The sequence below is a fragment of the Cervus elaphus genome, chromosome 5 (assembly GCF_910594005.1).
Source record: "Cervus elaphus chromosome 5, mCerEla1.1, whole genome shotgun sequence".
Classification (NCBI taxonomy): domain Eukaryota; kingdom Metazoa; phylum Chordata; class Mammalia; order Artiodactyla; family Cervidae; genus Cervus; species Cervus elaphus.
In genome coordinates, this window is record NC_057819.1 from 114,204,107 (window position 1) to 114,231,536 (window position 27,430).

At 53.5% G+C, this 27,430-nt stretch overlaps 1 protein-coding gene across 3 annotated transcripts; it reads right to left on the bottom strand.

The window, feature by feature from the left end:
- Positions 1-376: 376 nt before the first annotated feature.
- LOC122695100 (junction plakoglobin) lies at positions 377-26,206 on the bottom strand. Of its 3 annotated transcripts, none has more exons than XM_043904583.1 (14): positions 26,049-26,206; positions 14,121-14,336; positions 11,426-11,685; positions 10,950-11,188; positions 9,995-10,196; positions 9,041-9,185; positions 8,814-8,917; positions 6,696-7,034; positions 5,350-5,505; positions 5,039-5,158; positions 3,057-3,207; positions 2,828-2,949; positions 1,971-2,010; positions 377-1,685 (listed from the first exon to the last, which is right to left on the bottom strand). In XM_043904583.1, exons 2-14 carry the CDS (start codon positions 14,326-14,328, stop codon positions 1,534-1,536), a joined length of 2,238 nt encoding a protein of 745 aa, XP_043760518.1. In that variant the 5' UTR covers positions 14,329-14,336; positions 26,049-26,206; the 3' UTR covers positions 377-1,533. The 3 variants fall into 3 exon arrangements, with proteins under 3 accessions (XP_043760518.1, XP_043760519.1, XP_043760521.1); XM_043904584.1 differs by having other exon boundaries at positions 14,121-14,333; positions 26,049-26,198; XM_043904586.1 differs by lacking the exon at positions 26,049-26,206 and adding an exon at positions 25,955-25,971.
- Positions 26,207-27,430: the final 1,224 nt, after the last annotated feature.

The following is a 27,430-nucleotide window of genomic DNA, read 5'->3' on the forward strand; positions in this document are numbered from 1 at the left end:
AAGCCATAGGCCACATGGAGTGTTCTGCCCAGGAGAGATTGGCCAGTGATCATTAAGGCTGCACGGCGGGGAAGAGCAGGGCTGGAGACTGAAAGGCCAGCATGGAGGTTCCCCACTGGAGATAGATATGGCCTGGTGTCCTCCAAAGTGGGGACTCACCTCTAGTCAGCTCTTCACCCCTCCTGAGGTTTTGAGTTGGATGTATTAATTAAATCAACTCCAGCTCCTGGACACTCCTTTCTCTCTGCTTCGTCCCCCTCCTGGCTTTTCTACACACAAGGCGGCCACAGACACTCAGGATCCAGCCATCGAGGAGGTACCAGGCTAAGGGAGCTCCGCCCCGCTCATTCCTCTCCCTCAAACAACCTCCATCAGATCAGTGTGTTAGTTTTATTTTCTTTGCTTTGGTCTATACAAAAAAAACCAATAACCAAAAACATAAAGCGATCATAATAAAACTCTGCTGGGACCTCCCCCGGCCCCCAACACCCGTGTGCAGGAGGTGGTGGTGGGGAGTTCGAAATAGGAAGAGGAAGAGAAAGCCCCTCACCGCACACCAGAGGGGTCAGCCAAGAGCACTTCTCGGGGGTCAGCTAGGGTAGTTGTGTGGGCGGGAGGGGGGTTCCAGGGTGCTGTCCCCAGGCTCCCCTAAGAGGGGCCAAAGCCAACTGAGCATCCCAGGGAGGGAGCAGGCAGAGTCCTGGGGCAGGGACAATCTCTCCGTGTCTCCACCCCATCTTCCCAGAGGATCCCTGAACTTTCCAAGACAAGCTTTGGATTCTGGGCCTTTTGGCCTTGAATGGGGGCCTTGAGATCCATGGGGCTCAGCACGGTTGGAGTTCAATGACCAAATCAGAAGCCAGAGCCTGTGGGGCCCAGGCTCCTGGAGATGGACAGCCCAGGAGGAGGGGAGAACTTCAGGGGGTGGGGACAAGGTGGGTGCCTCGAGTCTAAAGTTTTAGTGCCAGGGCCTCAGGGGTGGGAAGGGGGTGTCAGGCCCTGGACCCACGGCCCAGAACAGAAAAGCAGGAGCAGATCACCATCCCAAGAAAGACCCCCCAGAGGACCTCTGGAGGCACGGGGCTCGGCAGGAAGTTGCAGCCCTGCTGCCCGGGTTCAGGCACTTGGTCTCTGGCCCCATCACCCGCACGGAGAACCTCTCAGATGGGGAACTGCACCTGGGCGGGGCGCGGGGGGGATGCAGACACAGAGGGGTCAGGCCAGGCCCGTGGCCCCTGGGAGCTCGTGCCACTCCTGCATCATCCGCCCGCCACCCACAGAAGGGGCAGGAACTCGCTGCCCAGAGCAAAGACAATAGAACAAGGCAGATGAGGCATGCCTTCCCTGGGGCAGCTCAGCACCCAGAGGCCCCACGCTCGCTCCCCGCTAAAGGAGCCAGGGTTTCAGGGAAAGCCTGAGAGGCCTCCCATGAGAAGGAGGTCCTAAGGGAAGGGAAGCCCAAGTCTCAGCAGCCCACAGGGGGAGAGAGAGCTGCAAAGCAGGGGAGGGGGCGCCATACTAGGGTCTGGGCAGCTAGGCCAGCATGTGGTCTGCATTTGGGTAGGGGGGCCTGAGGCCGTCGCTGTAGGTGTCGATGGGATAGTCCCCGTCCATGTCCATGTGCATCTCCAGTGGGTCCATGGGCACGTCGCTCGAGTACATGGGGCGGTAGGTGGCGTCCATGTCTGGCAAGGAGAAGGGTCTCAGGCTACCCTGTGGGGGTCTGGACAGCCCTCAGCCACACCTTCCACCCCTTCCTGTCCCAGTGGGCCGGACCCCCCCCCACCCCCACTTAGGGACCTAGACTTCAAATCAGGGACCTGGCCAGGAGTTGGTGTGAACACTACAGTGGCTGTCACTGGTCCTTTGGCCCTGGGGACACAAAGCTGCTCCCTCTCTCACACACACCCACACAGGACGCCCCTATGCCCCAGCTCTCCAGGGTCCTGAGCAACTCTGCACCCACTTACCATCAGCATAAGGTTCATTCATGGGGATCATGCTCTGGGCCTGAGGATGGAGACAGAGAGCAACATTAGGGGAGAGGGGAAGGGAGGAAACACAGGCTCTGGACTGGGGCAGGGGAGGCGGGGAGAGAAGAGCAGCAAGAGATGTTTCCCTAGAGGGGCCAAGGAGGTCTTCCCTGGTGGCCCAGTGGCTAAGACTCTGAGCATTTCCAACAAGGGACACAGGTTTGATCTCTGGTCAGGGAACTAAGACCCCACATGCTGCACAACCAAAAAACAACAGATAAACGGGGGCCAAAGGAAAAGCAAAGACCCCTTGGAGGCACGTGCAGAATTAGAGCAGCCCTGGGGAGGGGAGTGGCGGGAAGAGGACTAGAAACTGGGCGTCAGGAGCGGCCGCACGCAGGATCGGGGCAGCTATCAGCCTATAACAGCACCTTTGTGCAAGTTAGGGAAAGGCACTCTTGCCCCAACACTTTATATCAGTTGGAACAAAAAATTGCCATTTTGTAGTCAGAAACAGTAGATGGGCCAATCTATTACTTTCATCTGCTGGGAATTGTCATAAATGATTCAATTATAAAATTAAAATCTATTGGGAATTCCCTGGCAATCCAGTGGTTAGGACTCCGCATTTCCACTGCAAGGGGCCCAGGTTCAAACCCTGGTCGGGGAACTAAGATCCCCCATTCGGCATATCCAAAAAAAAAAAAAAAAGAAAGAAAATTAAAATCTATGAAGCTGACAAGATGGTAACCGCCCCCCCACACCACACCCCCCGCGCCCCCGACAAAGTGCTGTCCTCGTTGCAGTACTCAACTTGCACAGCCGGACACTGCGACCCAACCCAGGATACTCACAGCCTCCCAGGCGGCAGGGTCGTGCTTGAAGAGGGAGTTAGTGAGCTCCACAGACACCCGTTTGCGGTAATCTGGGTTCTTGTCCTCGGAGATGCGGAACAAGACGGCAGCAGCGTAGGTGGCTGAGCAGCGGAAAGGCCAGGCCAGGCAGGTCAGGTGCTTGCCTCCGCCCGCCCCCAGCCTCCCTCCTCACCCTCCTGGCCCCCTTGCGCCTAGCCCAGCCCCTCACCGGTGCCCTCGTTCCGCGAGTGCAGCAGCTCCATCAGTGGGGCCGACGCGCCCTCCGCGTCAATGGCGTCCGCCGCCTCTTTGTCCTGGGCCAGCTCGCAGAGCACCCCGGCGGCCACGCGCTGGATGTTCTCCACCGAGGAGTACAGGAGCTGGGGAGGGGGGCGCAGGGTGGGCGTGAGGCGAGCCAGCAGCGCACCTCGCCACCCTGCCAGTCTCCGCCCCGCTTTTCTGGATATAACTCAAGCCCATGTAAAAAGTGTGAAAAGTCTAAGTAACATCTAAAGAAAGGAAACGCAGGGAATTCCCTGGTGATCCAGTGGTTAAGACTCTGTGTTTTCAATACCGGGGAGTGGGTGCAATCCCTCTTTGGGGAACTAAGATTCTATAAGCCCTGAGGTAAGGCCAATTTTTTTAAAAATTCTTTTAATTTAAAAAAACCGCCACAACCCTCTACCCAGACACAGCTTCTTTCCGTTGGATTTTCATCATAGTCATAAACACAAATTTGATTCTTTTTTTTAAGACTTTTTTTGATGTGGACCATTTTTTAAAAATTTGTTACGGTATTGTTTCTGTTTTATATTTTTGGTTTTTTTACCTCCAGGCGTGTGGAATCTTAGCTCCCCAACCAAGGATCAAACCTGTACCCCTCACACTGGAAGGCAAAGTCTTGACCAATGGACCACCAAGGAAGTCCCTGATCCCTGTTTTTTGATCAGACATTGTAGCATAAAGCATTTTCCCATATTATTCAGTAATTTTTCCTTAAAAATCTATGAATTCAGGGACTTCCCCAGTGGCCTTTTTCCTTAAAAATCTATGAATTCAGGGACTTCCCCAGTGGCCGGTGGCTAAGACTCTGCTATCCCGCTGCAGGGGGCCTGGGTTTGATCCCTGTTCAGGGAACTAACTTCAAGCCTGCGAAGAAACATGGCCAAAAAACAAACAAAATAAATCTGTGAGTTCATATTGGTACTCAAGAGAGAAGGAGAATGCTACAAAGCAAAACAACAGTGGAAGTTTAAAAACCTCATCCATCACAAGTGGAAGTAGCTACCAGCACCGATTCCTTACTCTGAACGTTAATAATTAAAGGAAAAAGTTTCAAAAACTGAAAATTCTTCCACACCATTGTCTATGTCCGCATGATATAATGGACCATTCTTTTTTTAACCATTCTCTTATCACTGGACAGTCAGTTAATTTTCAGTTATTGTTAGTGCAATTTCAGCTGCACATATACATCTATGCCACATTTTAAATTACATTGTTATTTCATAAAGAGAGAGTCCCAGACCTGTACTACTTGATCAAAGAATACAAATATTTTCAAGGCTGTCTATACACATCACAAAGTTGCTTCCTGGAGAGGTTTTACCACCTTATCTTCCCACCAGCAGGGTATAAGACTGCCCATTTTATCGCATCTTCACCAGCACAAAGCACTCCCTTTTTTTTTTTTTTCTTTGCCAATTTGATAGTGGAAAATGGGCTCCCCCTGTGGGGTAAGCTTCATTTCTTTTAAACCCCTGGGGTTGTTTGAGCACTGTTTGTTTATGAACCACCTGGGAATTAATTACATGTGCCTCTTTGCAGATAACTACTGAGGTTTATTAATGAGCCTTTTATATGAAAGATATTAAACTCTTGTCTGTTTCGAGGTTTGCAAATATTTTCCCAGTTTGCTGTTTACTTTTCAATGATTTTAGGCTATTTCTGACATGAAAACCTTAATGTTGTTTCTGACATTAAGAATACCTCCTATTTTCGTTTGTGGACTCTTCCTTTACCTCTGAGCTTGGAAAGCCTTTCCCATGCTGGAGTTTGCTAAATGACCGTGTCTGGTGTGGCCACTTTTCTCCAAATGCTTCCAAAGACCTCGGGATGCTTGGCCCAGACTGCCTCAAACATTCCCATTTCAGTAGTGGGGAAAATCAAGGGTTGGGGGAAACCTCTCCTGCCCACCTGCCCCAGACTCACCTGCACAAACAGGGGGATGGTGTTGAGTCGGAAGATCTCCATGCGGTTCATGGGATCCCGGGCGAGGATATGCAGGGCTCCAGTGCAGCCTTCCACAATCTCCTCCATCCTCACACCATCCTGCACGAAAGGAGCCATTGGGGTATAGCAACACTGAGCCTAGGGAGTGGTCACCCCCCGCCAGGACACTGGCAAACCTCACTGGTCCTTGGAGTTGGCCTCAGTCACAACTTGCCCCCCTAGTCACGCGCTCATGTGCGCACACGTTCACACAGAGGGCGGGCAGTCACAGGCCCCAGCAGCTCACTTACCGTGTAGGGCTGCTGTGTGCCAGCAGCCACATGGCGCTGGGCATCCTGGTGGGCCTTGACCAGCAGTTGGACAAGGCGGGGAATGACTGCTGCCTCCTGCAGTGGGGCGTGGTTGGCTGGGCACAGGGCCAGATTCCTGATCAGGCCAATGGTTGCCTGGCAAGGAAAAGGGCGCCCGTCAAGGGCACTTTGTGGACATCTGGAGGATCCCACTTCTCCAGCTTCATGTCCTCCGTCCCCCTCGTCTCTTCTCCCCCAGGCCAGCCATGGATGTGCTGGAAGGTCTTCAGAGAATGACGCTTCTCCCAGCCCCTTATTCCATACGATCTCATTGGTCCTCATGGTCCTCTCATAGCCCCTGCTAAAATGATACTCCATCCCAGAATATTCCACCAGCCCCCAGGCCTTGACCCTCACCCCTGTTCCCTCTCTCTTAACGCCCCCTCACGGACAATATAGTCCTGCTTTTCTGATGGTTCCCAAACTCTGATTATCAGGGAGTCCTCGCTAGGGTTGACCCCAAAGCCTCTTGTGTAGGTGACACTCACAATGTGATCCAGCTGAAGCAGTGGGATCTGGAAAGAGGTCCCTGTCCCAGGCTCCTACCCTGCCAGCTGGCTCCGGTGCCCTCTGACAAGACCCCGTCTATAGTCACTCCCTCACTCTCTGGCACCAGGTGTCACACACCTATAGCTCTGCCCTGGCTCACCCTCACCTCCCCTGTCTGTGACAGGGAACTGACACATCTGTCCTCTACCCAGGCAGCCTCCAGGTTCCCTGGCTCCCAGTGGCAGACACCAAGTGCCCCCAGAACCCTCTCTACCCTTCATCTCTTTAGCATCCTTCCTGAGTTTGAGCAGGACGCATGACACAGTACGGACACCCTTCCATCCACACGCGGCCAAAGGAACAAGTTCCTGAGTATGGGCTGAAGTGGTTTCACTTTCTGGTCGCTGCCAGCCCTTCAGGGCTTCTCCACTTCTCCGGGGCTAGAATGCATGGATGAGGGTGACCTCACCCATCCATTCATATTCATACGACTTTGAGCGTCCAGACCTTCTATAATGACTGTGCCCCGTGGACCACCAAAATCACCTGGGGGCTCGTTAGAAATGCAGGGTCTCAGGCCCACCCCAGGCCTACCAAATCTGAGCCTGCGGTTGAATGAGACCGCCCAGGGTGGTCTCGTGCGCCTTCAACCCTGAAGCTCTATTCTAGCTGATGGCCAAGCTACAAGATAGAAGGATTCTGGGTCTCAGGAGCAGAGCCACCGTGGACTGTGGAGGCTCTAATCCTGTCTTCAGAGCTCCTCCCCTCGCCTGGCCCCACCGGGCAGTGGGCGGTACCTTGACCAGGGGCCACTGGTTGGGCTGGTTGAGCAGCTTGACGATGGCCGGGATGCCATAGTTGAGACGCACGGAGTTCTGGGCCATCTCGGCCTCAGGGTGGCGGCTGGTGAGGTGGCGCAGGGCGCAGACGGCGGGCTCCGTGATGTCATCCTTGTCACCCGCGCGCAGGATGGCATGGATGAGCGCCTCCACCCCGCTGTTCTGCGTCACCAGCGTCTTGTTCTTGCTGTTGTTGCACGTCAGGTTGGACAGAGTCCCCGTGGCACAGGTGAGGACGTTGACGTCGTCCACGCTCAGCTGGTTCACCAGAATCTTCAGCACGCTCTCCAGGCCCTCCTGGGGTTGGGGAAAGCAGTGGAGAGTGAGGTAGACCCCCAACCGCAGGGGCTTCCCAATACGCCCAGGGGAGCGAAATGGCCTAAGTGGGGGTCTCCAGCCCACTCAGTACAGACTCCCTGGGCCCTGAAAATCTTCAACCCCACGATCCTGCCAACACCCCGTGAGACGGCAGTTCTACCCGTGGAGGATCTGGGGCTGAGAGAGGTTGAGGGCCTGGCTCACAGACCCACAGCTCATGGGCCAGATCTGAACCCAAGCCTATCTCTAAGCCCCATTCTCTCTTCTCCAGCCCCTCCGGCCCTTCCTCTGGGTCCTCAGACCCAACAGAACTCGACTCATCTGAGGGAGGCCCCTAGGCCAGAATGAAGTTGTTGAGCCATGCCTCAGTGGCTCACTTGAACCACTTTTATATGTTTCTTCCCTTTCTGGGCCTTTGCTGCTGCACACTCAGTGGTCCCCAAGCCAAATCTGCCTTCAGGAAACATCCCTAAGCCAGAAACCTCATTTCTCCCAAGGAAAGCCACGTGGGCCTTGTGGTCAAATATAAAAACCCCAGACGCTGGGGACAGACAGTCCTGAGTTCAAATCCCAACTCTGCAGTCTACTAGCCGTGACCAAGGCCATTTCTTAACACCCTGAGCCTGTTTCTTCTTTCCTTTTTTTTTTCTTCTATGAAAAATTTTTTTTTCCTTTTTATTTTTTCTTGGAGTACAGTTGAAAACTTCATTGTTAAAATTTTTATCTTACATTGGATATAGTTGAAAACTTTTTAATACTTTTATTTTATACTGGAGTATAGTTGGTCAACAATGTTGCATTTCAGGCGTACAGCAAAGTGATTCAGTTATATATACATGTATCTATTATTTTTCAAATTCTTTTCCCATTTAGCTCATTACAGAGTACTGAGCAAAGTTCCCTGTGCTATACAAGAGATCCTTGTTGGTTATCTATTTTAAATATATCAGTGTGCACATGTCAATCCCAAACTCCCAATCTATCCCTGGCCCCCAATTTTCACCCTAGCAACTAGAAGTTCATTCTCTAAGTTTGTGAGTCTGTTTCTGTGTTACAAATCAGTTCGTTTGTATCATTTTTTTGAGTCCTCGTGTAAGTGATGTCATAAGATTTTGTCTTTCTCTGTCCAACTTAAGTCACTTAGTATAATAATCTCTAGGTCCATCTGCGTTGCTGCAAATGGCATTATTTCATTCTTTTTAATGACTGAGTAATATTCCATTGTATGTATGTACCACTTGAGCCTTTGTTTCTTCAGCTAACAACGAGCCCCACACTCTACCTCCAGGTACTAAAAGGGGTAAAGAAGCCAGTGTCCCAGGTGCTTAGCTGAGCCTAGAACATGGCGGGTGCTCAATAAGCAGCCTATTGATGTAATTCTTAGCAATGACAGGTCTAAAGGAGGAACCAGAAAACTTGTCCCAAAACTGCATTTTTCCTTAAGTTATTTTTAGCCATCAGGGCCCCCAAGCCATCGCCTGCACCCTACTGTTCCCTGCCCAAGGTCTAGGGTAGAACTGTTCCTCTGGTACCACCTGAACCCCAGCTTGGATACATCAGCCCCTTTCCTCTAGTCCTCCTCTGAAACCCCTAAGAGGGACTAGAGCCTTTAGCTAATGGGATGAAGGGCACTTCCAGCCTCAGCCACAGTGGAAAAGATTTAGGGGCCACAGGCTCCTAAGGTCAGACTCCCAGACAGGAAGCAGGATGCAGTAAGATGGCTGAGGAGGTGGACACAGGTCTGATCACCTCCCTCACCTGCTTGGTGGCCACATCCGAGAGGTTGCGCAGGGTCCACAGGCAGTTCTGCACGAGGCGGGGGCTGTTGCTTGTCAGGTGCTTGCCCAGGGCCTGCATCCCACCTGGGGTAGATGAGCACATGTCAGCCACGGGGGAGCACAGCTGACTGAGCCTGGTGGCTGGTCAGGGGCCCCGCTCACTCCCAGCTGGCTACATGAGCCATCCTCACGGGCTGCAGTACTCACCAGCCTCCACAATGGCAGGCTTGTTGCTGGGACACACGGACAGCACTTTGAGCACACGGCTGGTGGTCCAGAGCAGCTTCTCATAACTGTAGTTGCGCATGATCTGGACGAGGGCCTGGGGTCCTCCATTGGCCAGGATGATGAGCTGTGGGGAGGGGGGAAATGAGTGTGAGACAGATGGGGTCTATGGTAAGGAACAAGGAAGGAAGGGGGGTAGGTAACAGAGCTGTTATTACTGAGCTTCACCCAAAGCCTGAGCTTTTGTGACTATTAAATAAGCCAAATATTGAAAAAAATGATAATACACAATGCTGGCAAGGATGAGGTGAGACTACTAACATACACTGCTGCTGATGACATTGTAAATAAGGCAATCCTTTTGGAAAGTACCTGGCAGTTTTTGTAAAAGCTTAGAAATATTAAAAATCCTTAGCCCTACTGATGAAAACAATTCCTACTTTTTGGGAAAAACTGTGTCTTGAATATGTTCATTACAGCATTGTTCATAAAAATGGAAGATCAGGAGCAACTCAGATGCCCTTCCTCAGGATAAAGTCTGGAGCCTCCATTTAATGAAATGTTATTTGCTCTTATAAAGGGTGGTTTTGAGGACAGTGTAGCAAAAAACAATAATAATAATTTTAATATCATGCATTAATAGAAAACATGTAAAGTTGTAAATTTCTATGACTACAACTGTATAAAAAATGTCCACAGGAAAGCACTGGAGGAAGCACACGGTTGTGTGAGGATAATTTTTTCTTTCCCTTATCCTCAAAATATTCAGTAGTATGATGAAACATTACATCAGAATTTACATATATATTTAACCTAAAAAGAGTAAGGAAGTAGTGACGTGAAGCTGCAGTTGGATGGAGGGGGATGGCATAGGGGATGCAGGTCTTGGATGGGGGCAAGCACATGGTTGTGAGAGGACAATAGGGCTCAGCCCACCTTGCTCTCCTGGTTGCCATAGGCCAGGAGCTGCAGGCAGTCGGTGGTGATGGCCAGGAACTTGGGGTTGTTCTTGTTGAGCAGGGGCACCATCTTCTGCAGCCCGTCTGCCAGGCGCACTGCCATCTTGGCACCCTCCTGGTAGAGCAGCAGGTTGTGCAGTGTGGTGATGGCATAGAACAAGACCGACTCCACAGGGGAGCTGGGATGGGGGTAGAGGGTTCACATGAGTCAGGTTCCAGGTAAATGTGGGTCACCTCCTGCAGGAAAGCTCTGCAGGAAACAGCTCCTTACTAAAATTTCATTGTCCCTTGAGTCCAGTCTCATTTCTATGAACAGAGCACGCAGCACCTCTCCTCTCTCCACTGAGACCATGACTCCTCTTGCTCTGGACTCCCAGCTCGGTGCTAAGCATACCTGTCCCTACTGAGTTGGTCCCCTGGACCCCTGTCCCTGAGTAACTGCCATGTGGAAGGCATCATGCTAGAAAGGCCTGCGAGGGACTCAGAGAGGAGTAAGATCAGTATCTCCGCCCTTAAGGAACTCGCAGCTGGGTATGGGGATCGGGAAAAAGGCCATTCAACATTGCAAGGCAGGGAAAGATAAAGGCGGCAAGGGATTTTGCACAGGCTGTTCCCTCTGCCTGGAATACTCTTCCCGTCATCTACATCAGTCAAAGTCCACTCCTCTTTCTACCCCCTGCCATTAGAGTGAACAGCTTCTTGGAGCTCCACTGACCAATCTTGGGCACACCTTTGCCCTCATCCACACTGTATCCTGATAAATAACCTGAGAGTTACCTGCCTGTCTCCCCTGCTAGGCTGTGAGCAGCTGAGCATGAGGACTGGGTGTGATTCCGCACCTGGCATAGTAGGTGCTCAATAAATGTATGAAAGACCAGGGAAGTTCAAGGGAGGGGACACCCCGGGCTCCTGCAGGGAGTAGGGGTGGGTACCTGAGCATGCGGACCAGGGCAGGGATGCCGCCCGACTTGAAGATGGCAAGCAGCCCCTCGCGGTGGTGGGAGAGGTTGTGCAGGATGCTGGTGGTGCAGCGGGCCGTGTCCAGGTCACTGGTGTTCTGCATGGTGCGCACGACAGCCGCCACCAGCTGGGGCGAGCCCATCAGCGCCCGCCGAGACGCCTCCTTCTTTGACAGCTGGTTCACGATCATGGCCGCCTTGGTCACCACCACCTTGCGGGGTAAGAAGGAGGAGGGGAGGGAGTGAGCAGACGGGGCCGAGATGGCTGCCATTGTGAGAAGGAAGGGCCAGGAGACACCTCCACAAAGCTCAGACAGACCCAGGTCAGACTTCCCACTGATGAGGCTCTGGGTTAATGATCTCTCTCCACCCCAGGTAGGGCCCTCTCCTGCAGACCCCTGACTCTCCCCTCCCTGCCCTGCCTCCAGCCTGGCCAGGCCCTCACAGACCGGGTCCTCATCGTTGAGCAGCTTGGTGAGCTCAGGTAGGGCCCGGGTGGCCAGCTCAGCGTCGTCCTGGTAGTTGATGAGATGCACGATGGCCGACTTGAGGAGCTGGGATGGCTCGGCCAGCCGCTGCAGGTTGGTGGTCTGCCCCTCCACCTGGGTGGCCAGCAGCAGTGAGCTGTCCTCTCCTGTCACACCGGGACACATGGCCTCCCGCACCCGCTTGGCTCTAGCAGTCGTGGACATCTGGTATTCCAGGTCACCTGGGGGCGAGCAGACAGGGACTGAGTTGCAGGGAGCGGGCAGGGGGACACTGGGGAGCAGGCATCCCATCTGGGCTCTCTGGGCTGACTTCCAGGCCACCACTCGCAGTTCTGCCTTTAACCAGTGACCTTGAGGAGGTCATCATCACCTTAGGCCATCAGCGGTAAAATGGGGCACCTCCTATTCCATTCATCACAGGGAATTCTTATGAGAATTAAATGACATAATAGGTGTGAGTTGTTCTTAAAAGAAAGGATGCATGTGCCTGACACATATCAATAAAAACAAGGTCAGAGTTTATATTATCAAAAAGAATAGTTAACATTTTTTGAGTACAGGCATACCTAAAATATATTATGCTTATATAATATATAAAAGATATGTAGTTCCCTACCACTAGAATGAAGAAGTGAATATTGCAGTAAAGTGAGTCATGAATTTTTTGGTTGCCCAGTGCATATAAAAGTTATGTTTACACTATTTGTAGTTATCTTGTGTGCGACAGCATTGTGTCTAAAAAATGCACATATCTTAATTTTAAAATATTTTATTGCCAAAAAATGATAACCATCATCTGAGTCTTCAACAAGTCATAGCAGCTTTATCAAAGATCACTGATCACAGATTACCATCACAAAGAGGATCATCATGCAAACGTTTGAAATATTGCAATAATTACTAAAATGTGATACAGAGACATGAAGTAAGCAAATGCTGCTGGGAAAATGGCGCATATAGACTTGATCCATGCAGTTACCACAAATCTTCAATCTGTTAAAAAAAAAAAAAAATGTGTGCCTATACTTTTTTAAAGGTCTTTTGGCCACACTGCACAGCATGTGGGATCTCAGTTCCCCACTCAGGGATCGAACCCGTGTTGCCTGCATTAGCAGCGCAGAGCCTTAACCACTGGACCACCATGGAAGTCCTATGCCTATACTTATTATGTGCCCAGCAGTGAATTAAGTGCTGTCCTTATATTTTTCTCATTTAATCTTACAACCCTACAAGGCAAGGACTATTATTATCTCCACTTTACAGATGGGAAAACTGAGACACAGAGGTTATAAGAACCCAGCTTGGGACCCGAACCCAGACAGCCCGACTCCAGGACCCAACCCTGACTCTATGCCCCTCCCTTAACAATCAGGTAGGGGTAGAATGATACAACCTCTGTCTCTTTCCAACCCTGAAATCTCATGATTCTAATTACACCCTCAATCTCCCCAAAGGAGGCAATTCTCCCATTATATGGTCAGCTAAATAGAGGCCCAGGGGCTTCCCTAGTGGCTCAGCGGTAAAGAATCTGCCTGTAACACAGGAGACGCAGGAGATACAGGAAGATCCCCTGGAGAAGGGCATGGCAACCCACTCCAGTATTCTTGCCTGAAGAATCCCATGGCCAGAAGAGCCTGGAGGGCTACAGTCTATGGGGGTCATAAAGAGTCGGACATGACTGAAGTGACTCAGCAGCAGCAGCAAATAGAGGCCCAGAGGGTCACCCACTAGAATACAACGGATGACAGGGCAAGCTGGGACTGTGGGATTCACGAAACAGGAGGAGGGCTCTCAGTTCAGTCCAGGCTCCAACGCCTGGAAGGTCTGGAAGTCCCAGAGTCAGGTACCCCAGTTTCCCAGGCAGCCGTGCCATGGTGAGTGTCCCAAAGCCCAGAGGAGAGGGAGACAGAGGTTCCCCACTCCCATTAGTTGGGAAGGAGGGGACACCCACATAGCTTTGCCTCCTGGACACTGCACTTTCGCAACCAACACAATGCCTGGCCCCGCCACGCCGAGAGGCCTCTGCGTGCTGTCAGGAGGAGCTCCCGGGGTGCAGAGGCTGAGCACTGCAATGGCCCAGGCTCCCACCACCTATTCTCCACCCTCCTCAGCTCTCAAGGCTCACCGTACCGCACCGTTCAGGGCCCTAGAGCCATCTGTGGGCTACAGATGGGACTGGATCTTCCTTTCCCCCAGAGAGGCAGGGCACCCTGGGCTGGCAGGCATCCCCACCCTGACCAAGCCCCAGAACTGGACTCTGCCCCTGCTGAGTACTTGAGGCTCCTGGAGCAGAAGGACTGTGTCTTCCCCAAGCCTCTGGGTTCCCTGAGGGTAGCAGGGGTGCCTCCTCAGCACTCTCTACGTTCGAGAAGGACTGTGCCTCTTCCATCAGACTGGTGTGCAGGGTCTATGCCTTCCCTTCTCATTAGAGGTTCATGGAAGGGGAATCTGCCTCCCTCCCAGATTGGGGATGGGGGGCGCCATCAAGATGCTGTGCCTCCTCCCTCAGACTGCTGGGTCTAAGCACTGGCGCTGGGCCTCCCTCCGAAGACTGGGAGCCCCCTGAGGTCTGCCTCCTTTGACCCTGACCTCCCTCCAGGAGCCAGTTGCTTTTCTGCTGGGATAGCCCCACGGAAGAGTCCCCAGGGATCCTGACCTTGGCCCGGGGGCACCGACTGGGTGTAGGTGGTGGTCTTCTTGAGCGTGTATTGGCGCCCACAGGCCTCGTCCTCCTCCATGAGGCCCTTGCTGCTGACCGAGGGCACACAGGTGTTGGCCCCTGAGTGGATGCCAGAGTCGTAGGTATATGTCTGCTGCCATTCGGTCACCTTGATGGGCTGTTCAATCAGGTTCATCACCTCCATGGTGGCTGCTGGGGACACAGAAGAGGGGCAGGAAATTAGCTGACCAGGTGGGACATCCCATCATTTGGCACGGCTCCCATTTCCAGCCTCTCCCCAGGCCCTGCCCGTCACCCCTTTCCCCAACCATGGCCCCAAGGGCCCCAGTGGGCTGTGGAGGAGGATGGGAGGCAGAAGGGACCAACCCAGGGAGGACTGCCCAGGGTGGGACACCCGGTGTGAGTCCTGGGCTTGTATCTCCGACCTCCAGCCCAGGGTGGGATGAACCCTGGGGGAAAGGTGCCTTAAAAGGCCAGATGCTCCAACCCAACCCTGGGTTTATTGCAGTGAAAAGGAGCAAAGAAGAATGAGTTTTTGTTTTCTTTCTTGAGAACAAAGAACATAAAGAGAAGAGTGAGCAGGCCAGATTTACCCCTAGTTTTCACTTTAACTGTTCCTAATCAGTGAAGGACAGGGAAGCCTGGGGTGCTGCAGTCCATGGGTCACAAAGAGTCAGACACGACTTAATGACTGAACAACAAACCTGTAGTCTAAGTTTGCTTTTCTGCCCCCTAACTCCACTTAAGCTATATTTTGTGCCTATCATCCTTTGATTTTATGCTAATTACCTCCTGTATCTGGTGCTCACCTTCCCGGCCCTCTCTTTGCAGACCACCCCTGATAGTTTTCTCTTTTTGCATTACAGAAAGAAGGCCACACTACAATACACAACAGACAATGGACTCAATCCCTGGGCTTTGGGACTGTGACTGCCAGACCCAATTACCAGGCTACCTGATGCCAGCCTACGACTGCTTTTGAAACAATGCAAGAAGAGGATACAAAATCCTTATACGCTTGTTCCTCATCACCTACCCGTGACTGCGAGCCTTCATTTTATATAACCCTTCAGATTTTATGGAAGGGGGGAAACAGTTCTTGAGGCACAAACCTACTGTGTTCTCCCCCTCTGCCGGCTGAGGATTAAAGCTTCCTTTCTATTTCCTCTAAGCTCTATCTCTGTATTTTTTAATTCAGCTTCGATGGGCAGAAAAAGCCAAGATTTTGGCGGTAATGGGCTCGCTCACCTTGTGGCCCACAGCTCCAAACCCGCAGGGCAAGAGACGTCACTCAGAGCCTCCAGCAACTTCTAGGGTCCCGCAGGCCCACCCCCATCCACTGGGGCTCCTGGAAAGGGCTGCAAGGTGAGGCAGCTACACCTCAGGCACTGGGTGGGAAACTGGGAAAGCGGGTGGGGCAGGGAAGCAGTCAGACAGGTTTCTCTGGGAGCCTCAGAGACTCCAGAATCTTCTGCACATGGGGCAGGATCATGAGTGACCCCAGAGGCTCAGGCCTTAGGAACCCCATCTCTCCAGCACCCCAGCTCCTAGAAGCCTTCCCCAGAATTCTGAGTCCCACCGACCAGTTCGGACCTCAGCCACATACTCCTGGGCCATTCGCCACTCAGCTACACCCCCATCCTCATCTGTAAAATGGGGCAGGGCAGCACCACCTCCCACCACCAGCCCAGCCGCCCACCTGGCCACACAGTAGGTGCTCAATGTCAGTGGCCACGGCCGGGTATCAGACTCCCCCAGGGTGTGTTCTCTCCGCAGGGTGGGGCAGGCGTCAGGGTAGTCACTGCTACTATTCAGAGACTTGGGGGCACTTGGGGGTCATGAATAGCTGGGCCTGACTCTGGACCAGGGAGGTGACTCCTACTTGCCCTGTCCAGTTCCCTTGTCATGGGCGCTGACCTCCAGAGTCCAACAGCCAGGAAGCGGGACCAGAGAAGATGTATCCCGGTGAGGGCCTACCTGGTACCTTCCAAGACCGCCAACATCCTCACAAGTGGGTTTCAAAGCACATGCTCTGCTTCCCAATTGACAGATGGGGAAACTGAGGCTCCACCGGGTGAGGGGACACAGCAGAGAAATGACAGCTGGGACAAGGCTTAGGCGTGAGTGACACCCATCTGTGGTCTGGGCACACCCAGCATGGCTTCAGATGGCAAGTAGACCCCAGGCTGGCCCACCCAGAGGGGAGGCAGCACCCGGCACCTCAAACCCGTCGTCCCATTGCGTTGGAGACCATTTAGGGATGAGGCTGCAATGGCTGGTGAGCCTGGTCCCTCGCCAGGAACAAAGGTCACCATAGATGTCTTCCCGGACAGGCCCAGCGCCACCTCCCAGGATGACGCCAGTCCTTCAGGTCTCCCCGCCTTTCATGGTGACCCCTCCCCTCCTCTGCCTGTCAGCACACCTGTAACAGGTCCACTCCCTGGAGCCTCTTCCCTCTCCTCCCATCACCCTAAGTGACTCAGAGTTTCGGGCTGATAAACTGAAGCAGGCTCGGTGCCGCCAGATGTGCCCAGCTGCTCTCCAGGCTGATGCAGCTATTTCAGGGGGAGTCCTCCCCCTCACCCCTGCCCTAAGCACATGCTGCCCGCCCAGCACTCCTGCCTTCCCTGGAGAGACAAGACAGAGAACACAGGAGAGTTTGGGAGGAGAAAGCCTGTCTCCAAGCAGCCCCCAGGGAGAAAATTCAGGCAGGAAGCCTTGGACATCCGAGCCCGGAGAAGGAAGATGAAACTGCGTCAGTAAAGACAGCTGCATTAACCCTGCAAAGGCCACTTTGCTGGGCAGACAGCTGAGCTGCCATCTGGCCGCCGAGCCTCAGCCAGATTCGCTGAGGACAAACTGGACATCTCCCTGTGGCTGATTCATGTTGATGTAGGGCAGAAAGCAACACAATATTGTAAAGCAATTATCCTCCAATGAAAAAAAAACTAAAACTAAAAAAAATTTCAAACCAGCACTCAGAGGCAGAAGGGAAAGCCCTGCTGGGGCTGGGTTCCAGGCCTGCCTGCCATGCTTGCTGAATGTTACCAAATGATCTTTCTACATCTCTTGAGATGATTGTATAATTTTTCTTGTTTATTCTATAGTGAGTTATTAAAAAAACAAAACTGGGTATCTCCAGCCCTATCAGTAAAAACAGCCCATCTGAGCCAGAAAATGCTGCTCCCCAGTAAAGACCATCACCTACCCCCGGTGCTTTTCAGCCAAGTGAGAGATGCAGGCCTTGGCTAGAACCTAAGGAACAATCCACTCACTGGCCCCAGGTCCAAAGGGACCCTTGAGGTCAAGGCTAGCCATAAGAGAGGTGTTTCCTAGCAGGCCCCTCAGCACCCCCACCAGCCCAAGCCTCGAGCTAAGAAAAGCTGAGGGCTGGACAACTGCCCAGGGTGAGACAGAGGCCTCACGGAGGTCAAAGGATCCACCATAGTGGAAGGATGGGGGTGGGAGCGTGTGTCTTAATTAGCAAATGAATCTCATGCTTCCTAGAAGCAACCCTGGTCAGCATTTGATTATTCCAGTTTCCAGATGAGGAAACAAGCGCCATGCTGAAAAATAGTGGTGCTCTGCTCAAATCCAGGTCTGCCTCACTGCCAACCAGCCTCCTCCCCTGACTCCTAATAGGGCACCTGGGGGAAGAGGGGACACCCTGGGGTCAGGGAAAGAACGCCAGACACCTGCAGAGACACCCGAGGCAGGGAGCTGAAGGGAGCACAGGTGGAGCCAAGCGCTGGCTGCTCAGAAATCAGGAGTCACAGGTTCTAGTCCCAGCTCTGCTGGCTACTACTGTGTGTCCTTGGGCAACAGCTGTCCGTCTCTGTGCTTCATCCACAGAAAGGGTGACCCAGGTGATCTCAGAGGGACGTTGATATCTAAAATTCCAGGGATAAAAAGCCAGAATTCCCACGACAGTCAAGAAAAGGCTGAGGGTGGGCAAGGTCAGAGGCAGAAAGCAGCTCAGAGAAGACACACCAGAACTCTTCGTGAAGAAAGGATGGTGGAGGGAGCTACTCTCAGCACAGGAAAGATCTAAGTAAGACCTCAGGCAGGACTGTGAAGCAACCCCACCTCTTCTCACCTACTCCTCAGGAGAACCAGGGGAATTCTCTCACAAGAAACCAAAGTGCTGGTTTTGCAGTTCCCAGGGTGGAGGAGGCCGCACCCAGTTTGGTCTCACCCCTCTCTGCCCTGGACCTGGAGACCCACCACAATGCCCCTGGTCAGAGCCAGGGTGGAAGGAGGCGAGACAGACGTGGGCCCTGCCCAAGCACCCTGGCCGGAGACGGGCAGAGCCAGACACAGGGCGGGGCTCTGAACTGAATGGGGTCGCTTTGTTTAGCAGTGGTTCTATTGTTGGCAACACAGGAGGAAGAAGCCAGCTCAGAGATCACAGGATGGGAAAGGGACCTCGCAAGGGGCAGGAAGAGAGAAGAAGAGGGGCTCTGGAGAGGGGGTGCAAAGGACCCTTCCCCCACTGGTCCACACTGGCCAGGAATCTGCAAGCAAGCAATGAGGCTGCTTTGGGGCGCACTCTGCCCTCCACTCCTGCTTCCTCCTCTGCATGGCCAACCCAGTGGGCTGTCACTCGGCACTCTAAATCCAAGACTGTCCTGGCAGAGTGCAGCCCAGCTCTGAAATAAAAAATAACTCCCAGGACTTCCCCAGGAGTTAGCACTCTGTGCTTCCACTGCAGGGGACACAGGTTCGATCCCTGGTTAGGGAACTAGATCCCATGTGCAGTGCAGCATGGCCAAAAATATTAAAAAATTAAAAATACATAAAAAACTCCCACCAGAGCTACAGGCTCCTTCCCCAGCCAGCTGGGCTGGGCTGTATGACATCAAGTTTCAATCAGACATCTGGAAATCAGAAGAGCAATTGGTTGCCCGAGAGGTGTGCTGGGATCTGGCTCAGAAACGTTCCAGTAGAGCAGGCAGGGCTTCCAGAAGGTCCTTGGGCCAGAGGTCAGAACACTGCAGATGCAGATCACAGGCTCAGGCAGAGGAAGGGGACCGAGGACAGGGCGGAGTCAGGGGAGAGCTCCATCCAGCCCCACCTCACACTGGCCATGTGCCCTTGGGCAAGTCATGTGATTTCCTGAAGCCTCATATTCCTCCTCTGTAAAGTGGAGACAGGGACATCCCTGACAGTCCAGGGGTTAGGACTCCGCCCTTCCACTGCAGGGGGCACGGGTTCAACCCCTGGACGGGGAACTAAGATCCTACATGCTGAACGGCACAGCCAAAGATAAAGTGGAGACAATCAAGACAATGCTTTCTTCAGACCGTTGTAAGTTGCGTGAATGGTACACAACCATGACTGCAGAAGGCCTCTGTTGATAGGAAGGACCCAGGCAAGTGTCCTTCCATTAGGAAAGCAAAGAAGTTGCAGAGGAGGCCAGCAAAGATGGGCCCAGTAAGGTAGCTGGCAGTCAGCCTGCTTTTTAGGACCCAGTACTCCAGGGGCTTCCCAGGGCATGCTAGTGGTAAAGAACCTGTCTGCTAATGCAGGAGACACAGGTTTGACCTCTGGATTAGGAAAATCCCCTGCCGGAGGGCATGGCAACCTATCCAGTATTCTTGCCTGGAGAATCCCGAGAACAGAGGAGCCTGGTAGGCTACAGTCCATAGGGTCGCAGTCAGTCAGACAAAACTAAAGTGATTTAGCATGCATGTACACACACCCAAGATTAAGACCCAGGCTTCTCTTCCCTGACCTCTCAGATAAGGGCTAGGAGAGTTGCCTCCTTGTCCTAGGCCAGAGCCCCTAGGGTTGGGGGACAGGGTGTGGTTGGGGAGGATGAGTTATATCCAGGTCCTGGGAGGGGAGGCCAGGGGCAGAAACAGTGCTGCCCCTGTCCCCGGTCACATGTGCTACGGTCTGCTGTCAGGGGGCGGGCAGGTCAGTCAGGCCTGGACATTCCCCACATAGCAGCCCCAGGGGAGAGGCTGGGCTCTGCAGGGTCACCAGCCCCCACCCTTCCTCACTCTGTCTCTGGCTCCAGCAGAGATTTGGCCAGCGGTCTCAAGCACAGACAGAAACAGACTCTAGAAGTACAGAGACGTGACTACTTCCCTTGAGAGCCCTGTCTCCCCCTGGTCAGGCTGGGGCTTCCCAGCGAGGCCACTCCCCTCAGACTAATGGCTCCAGGAGAAACACCCCCACCCGTGGACAAGATGTTCCCTGGCCAAAACTGTGGTCTCCCCCATCAGACTGGTCATTCCAAATGGGCAGAGACTGAGGTGGGCATCAGCCATGGCCAGGGCTCCGGGGACAGGAGAAGACAGAAGCCCATCCTGAGCTTCCGGAGGAAACCCCTCACTTCCGGTCTGGAGGACAGCCCGAGCAGCGGCCCAGGCCTGGCTGGGGGTGGAGGAGGTTCAGGTCAGGCCGACCCAGCTGCTGTTTATTTTCTTCCTTCTGGGCTCCTGCCCAAAGCAAACAAACCAGGGTGGGAAAATGAAGGGGACTTGGAGGAGAGGGAAATGCCCGCCAGGTGGCTGGACCCTGGGAACCTCCGGGCTCCCCTGGAGAGGACTCCAGCTGGAGATCCATTCCCTGCTGGGGACCCTGGGTGGGCAAAAATCCTAAACTAGCAGATGACCCCAAACCAAGACTCCTGGGAATGGAAAAACGCTTTACCAGCCTCAGGAAACAACCGCTAAAGACTCACTTGTGTCAGTGACATATCTCAATACACAAGTGCCTGCTGCCCCCACCCAACCACCCCAGGGGGGTCTGGGGAGCCCAACCCCAGCTCGTGTCCACTCCTCAGGCTGTGATTCCCCTGGGTTTCATTCTGCAGGGATTGCTGCCTTACATTCTCCTGGAAAAGCAAGAAAGATCCAACTGTTACTTCCCTGTTCAGCATCTGCTGGAGAAAACCAGGATTTGGATAAAGGTTTGGCTAAAATTTGTTATGTGTATACACAGCATGAGATCATCCGAGAGCAAGGCTGAGAAGCAGGAGGATGATAAGAAAAGAGGAGGGAAAGAAATGTTAGAAGAAATGTAGATGCCTCAAAGGATAGGATTATGGATGACTTTTTTTCTTCTATCATAAACTTTCCTAAACTTCCCAACTATTTTGCAAGTGAGCAGATATTACTTTTTCAACCAAGCGGGAGGGGCAGTCATAGTGAGTACAACCTCCACTCACCCCCAAATAAACAGTGTATTGACTGCCCAGCCCTGTCTCAATTGTCCCCCGTGCCTGCCACTTGCCAGAGACAAGAATCCAGAGACAAGGATCTGCTGTCCCCACAGTGAGGAAAGATAGCTGACCTATTAACCCACACTCTGTAGGTCACAGAAAGCTGAGCTTCCTGCCCTGAGGGCCCCCAACAGCTGAGGTGCCAAGAGGCTGAGCAAAGGGGGAGTGGTTAGAGAGTTTTCTCTTTGGCCTGGCCAAAGAAGCTGCTGGAAATCAGGGCAGTCCATGCCTCCCAAGACCTCCACCAGATTCAACCATGTCCCAGGAGGCAGGCCTCATGGTGTCCCTTGCAGAGACACAAACCCTGATGACTTGCCCCAGTCACACTGCTCTTTCTCTTCGCAGGGGTCAGTGGGTAAGTGGCTCATGGCTCCCTGCCCCTCTCTGAACCAGGTCTCTCCTTCCAAAAGACACAAGACTAAAAGTGTCCCCAGGAGGGACCCACCAGACTTCAGACTTGCCCCCAGATAGTAGTGATTCCTGCCTGCTCTCCTGGGGTAGGCTGGCCCTCCCCAACTCACATGGATGGGGCCCTGCTTCATTCCCTTCAGAGGAGAGTCAACTCTGAGCCTCCAGGGGCATCTCCCTCTTACTCATCAACTCAAGACCTCATCTCTAACAGGTGGGAAGTCCTTCCTCCTGTCTAGCCTCCATTCCTTCCATAAGCATCCTGGGGACTTCCATGGTGGTCCAGTGGTTAAGACTCTGCCTTCCAAGGCAGGGGGTGTGGGTTCAATCCCTGGTCAGGGAATTAAGACCCCTATGTGTCAAAAAGGTGGAAAAAAAAAAAAAGGAAGAAAAAGGAGGGAGGGAGGTGGGAGGGATGTTCAAGTTGGGAGGGGACATGGGTAAACCTATGGATGATTCATGTTGGTGTTTGGTAAAAATGAATGCAATACTGTAAAGCAATTATCCTTCAATTAAAAATAAATAAATTTTTTAAAAAAGATTAAAAAGAAGAGTCCTGATGGCTTCTGTATTCTGGGTGGGAGGTGGGGGGGAGGTGAGGGTGGAAAACAGCGAGCCTGTCACCCTCTTTGTATCAATCAGCCAAGACTGAGTTCATTCTCTTTCCTTGTCTGTCACATCAACTCCCCTCACTCTTCTCTTCTCCAGGATCAGTAATTCCCCATGCCTAGGGTCCCCTCCTGACCTCAAGTGATCTGGAAGCCCAAGGCCAATAGGCTCAGTACCCAGGCTATACTGACACAGATAGAGGCCCATTTCCCAGGTCCGTCCGGGTGTCAGGTGCCCAGTTGGCAGACATGCCAGAGCCAGGCGGGTCTGAGGACAGGGACACCAGCCCCTCCCTTCAGGACCAAGGCTCTGCTGACCCCACCCCCATGACCAGAAAGGCCTTCTCAGCAGCAGAAAATCTACTCCCAGCCCCCAGGGCTCCCAGCTCCAAAGCTGAGGACAGCCAACTTCCTGCCCAAGAGCAGCCTGGCAGCGCTGACTGGTAGAGTCCAGTAGGACACTGGCCCAGTCCTAAATCTGACTCTCATTTCTCTCTACTCCCCAGGGAACAGCTCCCCCCACCCTTCTCCCCCCGACTTGCTTGGCACAGCCCCAGCCCCCAGCAAAGCAGACAACTCCCACTTCCTATACAAGGACAAGCCCAGAAAAGTCCGTGGTTCTGCCCAGCTCAAGCCGGGAGGCAGCAGCAGCTTTGACCCCTGCCCTCCTCTCCCTGTCATAACCTCCTCCACACATCCGCCACAGCCCCTGGCCTTTGGGAAACAGCCCCCTCCACCAAAAACCAAGCCATGGAGCAGGGAGGTTTCAGAAGGCTAGAGGCTGGGACATGAGTCACCCCTGACAAACCTGCCCCCACCTTCACCACCCACACACACCATCTTGGGCCCTTTTGAACTCTCATCTCCCCAGACTCCCAAGCAGAGGCTCTTAAAAAAAGCAATGGCAGAAAAATTCTTCCCAGAGCCTCAGTGGGGTGATGCAGCAGGACGACGAGCTCTGGGCATGGAGCCAAAGGACCCAAACGCCAGCTGTGGCCCTGCTCAGGCCTCGCTGCGCAACCTTGGACAGTTACTTAACTCCCTTGAGTTAAGTTTCCATTTCCTCACCTGTAGAATGGTGAACGATGCTTGCCTAGAGAGATGATCGTAAGGATTAAGTGAGAACAATTCATGAAAGTGCTCGGAATTTGTAAGTAGTCCCTTGTCTTTTAAGTTACCATTTTTGCCCAGGAGATCACTGAGGTTCAGACAGGTGAAGTGACTAGTCCAATGGGAAATGAGTGACAGAGCTGGGAACCAAACCTAGCTCAAACCAAGTCTAAATCCCTATGCTCAAAACTGCCCCACTATAACATCTGTCCAAATAACAGCTCTTCTGTAAAGGAGTCAGCTACCCCCATCTCATTCTAAGGTGGCTCTTTTCCCCCAAGCACTCCCAGGCCAGGGAAAGAACCCCCTCACCTGTACCTGCCTGATCAGTACCCTTTTATTCCCACACAATGCATTCTCAAAGCCTCATCTTTGGCAGCCCAAACAGAGGTTCCAGAGGAAATGGGGTGTAACTGGGGTTCGGGTGGGACCGGGAGAAATGAGGGAGAGGGCTCCTGTCACTCTAGCTGAGGTTTGATCTAGCAAGAAGTGACCTCTTGGATCCTACCTTTTCCCCCCTCCCTCCAGTCCACTAAGTAGCTGGTTTGCTCCTCCTAGCAATACTTCCTCACCTCAGTATTATCTTTTCATCGCAGCCACAAACAGATTAGCTAAACTAATCATCTAACCAGTGTAATTACAATGCCTTCCCCTCCTCCACTTCGGCAGAGAAGAGGGAAAACAGGTTATTTTGCCCAAACTCCTTGCCCTTGTGACACCCACTGGAGCAGAAGAGGCACGGGACTCCCCTGACCCAGGGCACTCCTGGGGGGCGGGGCAGGTTCTGACTTTCACCCCCACTCCCCCATCTACCCCCAAGGTAGAGTTGTAGGTTAGGAAGGGTCTTCCCAAGCGAATCAGAGCAAGCAACCCTGATCCCCCGAATCTTCCCTTCATCCCAGGAATGAAGGAGAACCTGGCTCTTACATTCCCCACTCGGTTCCCCCAAGGAGGCCAGGGAAGGGGCTCTTAGGAAACTGGAGGAGGGGGCGGGCAGCGGCGGCGAAAGCAGCTCTGCCTGAAACCGTCTCCGCTGAAGCCTTCCTCCTTTCCCCTTCGAACTCTCTCAGGAAAGGGGGTGGGTGCAAAAAACTCCAGAAGGAATGTACCTTCGCAAACCTAGAAATCTAATGGAAATCCAGCCCCATCGCTCCGCTTTTCGGACTCAGTCACCAGCCAGCTAAAGGACGTGGGGGATGGGACGGAGAAAAAAAAGACCAGAGCAATCGCTCCCCCCCCACCCTCAGTCAGCTTGGCCCGGCCCTGCCCCACCCCCATTCCTGGGGAGGGGGGCAGAGATCGGGAGCGAGCCTCTAGCGCAGGCCTCCTGTGAGGGGGGTGTGGTGGTCCCCGGAGGCAGGAAGAGAAGGAAGAAGCTGTTTCCCCTTTGGCCCACCCACCGCCTCCCTTCTTACCCCGGCCCCCATCTCAGCCCCCAGGGGCCCAGCAAACAGGATGGAGGTGGGGGCAGGGTGGACGGGGTCACAACGCAGGCACTAGCCCAGGTTCAGCCTGGCCGACTGGGGGAGGGGACTTTGCTCCGGGAAGGACCCCTTAAGCCTGGGGGGAAGCCCCGGGCCAGGAGGCAGGCAAAGCCCCAGGGAAAGCTGCGGTGAATACTTCTTCCTGAAAAGTTTGTTTGGGGTGATTTTTTCCGCCAAGAAGGGGATAGAGAGCAAGGATAGTCCTGTTCCCATAATCAACACTCTGGAAGCCTCAGCTGCGGTAACTGGGCGGGTGAATTCTCCAGACGTGCACGACCCCTTCGCCCAGACCCCAGTTCTTGGACGCGAGTGCCAGACACCGGCTGCGCGGGGGAGCCGGGCCCAGCACCAATCCCACTGCCATCCCATCCCGCCTCCGATGGCAGAGCTAAGAGCCCGGCACCCAGGGAGGGGAGCCGAGGGAGGCGCCGCAGGTACAGTCCCGACTGGGTTCGCAGAGCTGGAGGGCAGGGCCTCTGGACTCCCTGTGCTCACCTGCTTGGCAGGTGGGGCCCGCGTCGCTGGGAAAATGTGCGCTCAGCCCCCAGAGTTGGGCAAACCGGGCGCAGACAATAGGGCCCCACCCAGGCCTGGGGGAGTAGAGAGGGAGGGAAAGCGAGGATGACGCTTGAGGTGGGGTGAGGGTGGCCCCAAAGAGACCAGCGGCAGCAAGTTTCCCAAACAGTAAATTCCTGACTACAGAGTGAGCGCTGGGAAGCAGGCCGAGCAGGTGAAAGTCTCCCCCGCAAGAGGCAGGGCCAGAGTCAGGGACGCGGCGTCGAGAGAGCTCCGCGGGCCCCGGGGGAGGCGCGATCCAGAGGCACCTGCCCTGACCCCTCCCCGCCCTTTCCCCGAGCCCCCAGTCGCGCTCCGCCGGAACACCTCGCGCCCGCTTGGTAGCAGCGCCCAGGACCCCAGCGCGCCCCCTGTCGCCAGTGCAGGGTGGCGCTCCCTGGCTCCGGCCCTTACCTGCCCAGTGACGACGAGGATCGGCCTCTCGGCCTCTCGGCCTCTCGCTACCCTTCCCTCGCCCCAGCGATACCTGCCCCCCGATCGTCCGCACCTGCGTTTGGAGCCTGGCCGGGCTGGGTAGGGGTCGGGCCGGGATGGGAGCCGGCGCGGGCTGCGAACTGAGATCGGCGCGCTCGGGCGGCGGCTGCTCCGGACTCTGGCCAAGGCAGCAACTCAGTAACCGAACAAAAGGCGAAGGGACCTGACAGCCAAGCCACGCCTCTCGCCCCCTCGTAGCTCCGCCCCCAAGGGCGACGCCCACCCGCCGATGTGGGCTCACTGGCTGCCTCGCCAGACTGTCCCTTCGAGGGGGTGGAGTCTCGCGTCCAGTCCCCTTGCCCCGCCGCCTCTGTTTATCCGCTGACCATTGGCCTCAGGGACTGCCACTCGGCCCTAGGGACGGTCTCCAACTTGAGGTTCCATCCTAACTCCGCACCTATTGGCAGATTGAAAGTTACTTCTTCCTGATTGGGCAAGGAACTGTCAGTAAGACTAAGGAAAGAACCAATGGGAGGGATGGGGTGTGTCTTGCCCCACCCTACCTCCGAGCAGGTAAGGCTGATTACTCTCCCCTTCCCCCTACCTGTCCAACAGGTGAGTCAGGGTGCGCCATGGGAAAGGACAGACGCCTTCACTGGCTAGCCAACTCAGCGTCAGGTATGATGCTTCTTTGAGCTTATTATTCACCCTTGCCACAAAGTGGTAATAACATATTAATATAGTATTTCATAGGCTTTTTTCTGAGTTGTGATTTTTTTCCCCAAAGACGGTGTGCTTATGAGATTTAGAATTAGAGAGCCTGGATTTGAGTTCTGCTACTTAGTAGCTAGATGATCTTATGCAAGTTACTTGTCTTTCACCCTATTTCTCCACATCTGTAAAATGGGTACATGAGTTCTCATGGGAGTGAAAGAAAGTTTGTGAAATCACTTGGACAACTGCTAAATCTTAGGGTTAAATTAATCACATATATAGTTAATTCTCATGACAATTCTGAAATTTTGTTAGGGCAACAAAATGACCATTTCAAAGATGAGGAAACCTCTTCAGAGAGATGACAAAGCTAGAAAATGGCACATTCTAAACAAGAACCCATTTCTCTTCTAATTTCAAGGCCCACCAAACCACATGCTCATCTGGTGAAATAACAGCATAGACATAAAATGTCAAAGTAGAGGGGAGAGGCTGACAAAAAAGCAAAAGCAAATACTCTGGGGAGAGACAGAAGAGCAATGATTTGTGACAAAGAGAAAGAAGTGGTGGGTTTGGAAGAAGTCAGACAGCAGATCTAAAACAGATCTATACTGGCATAAAGAAATGAAGCGATGGGCCCCTCAGTGGTGGAAGAATCTGGGTTAGTTATTGGAAAGAACTTCCCAATGGGCACATTGAGAAGACAAGGGTCTTTCCTTTCTGTGGTTGATAAAATGAATG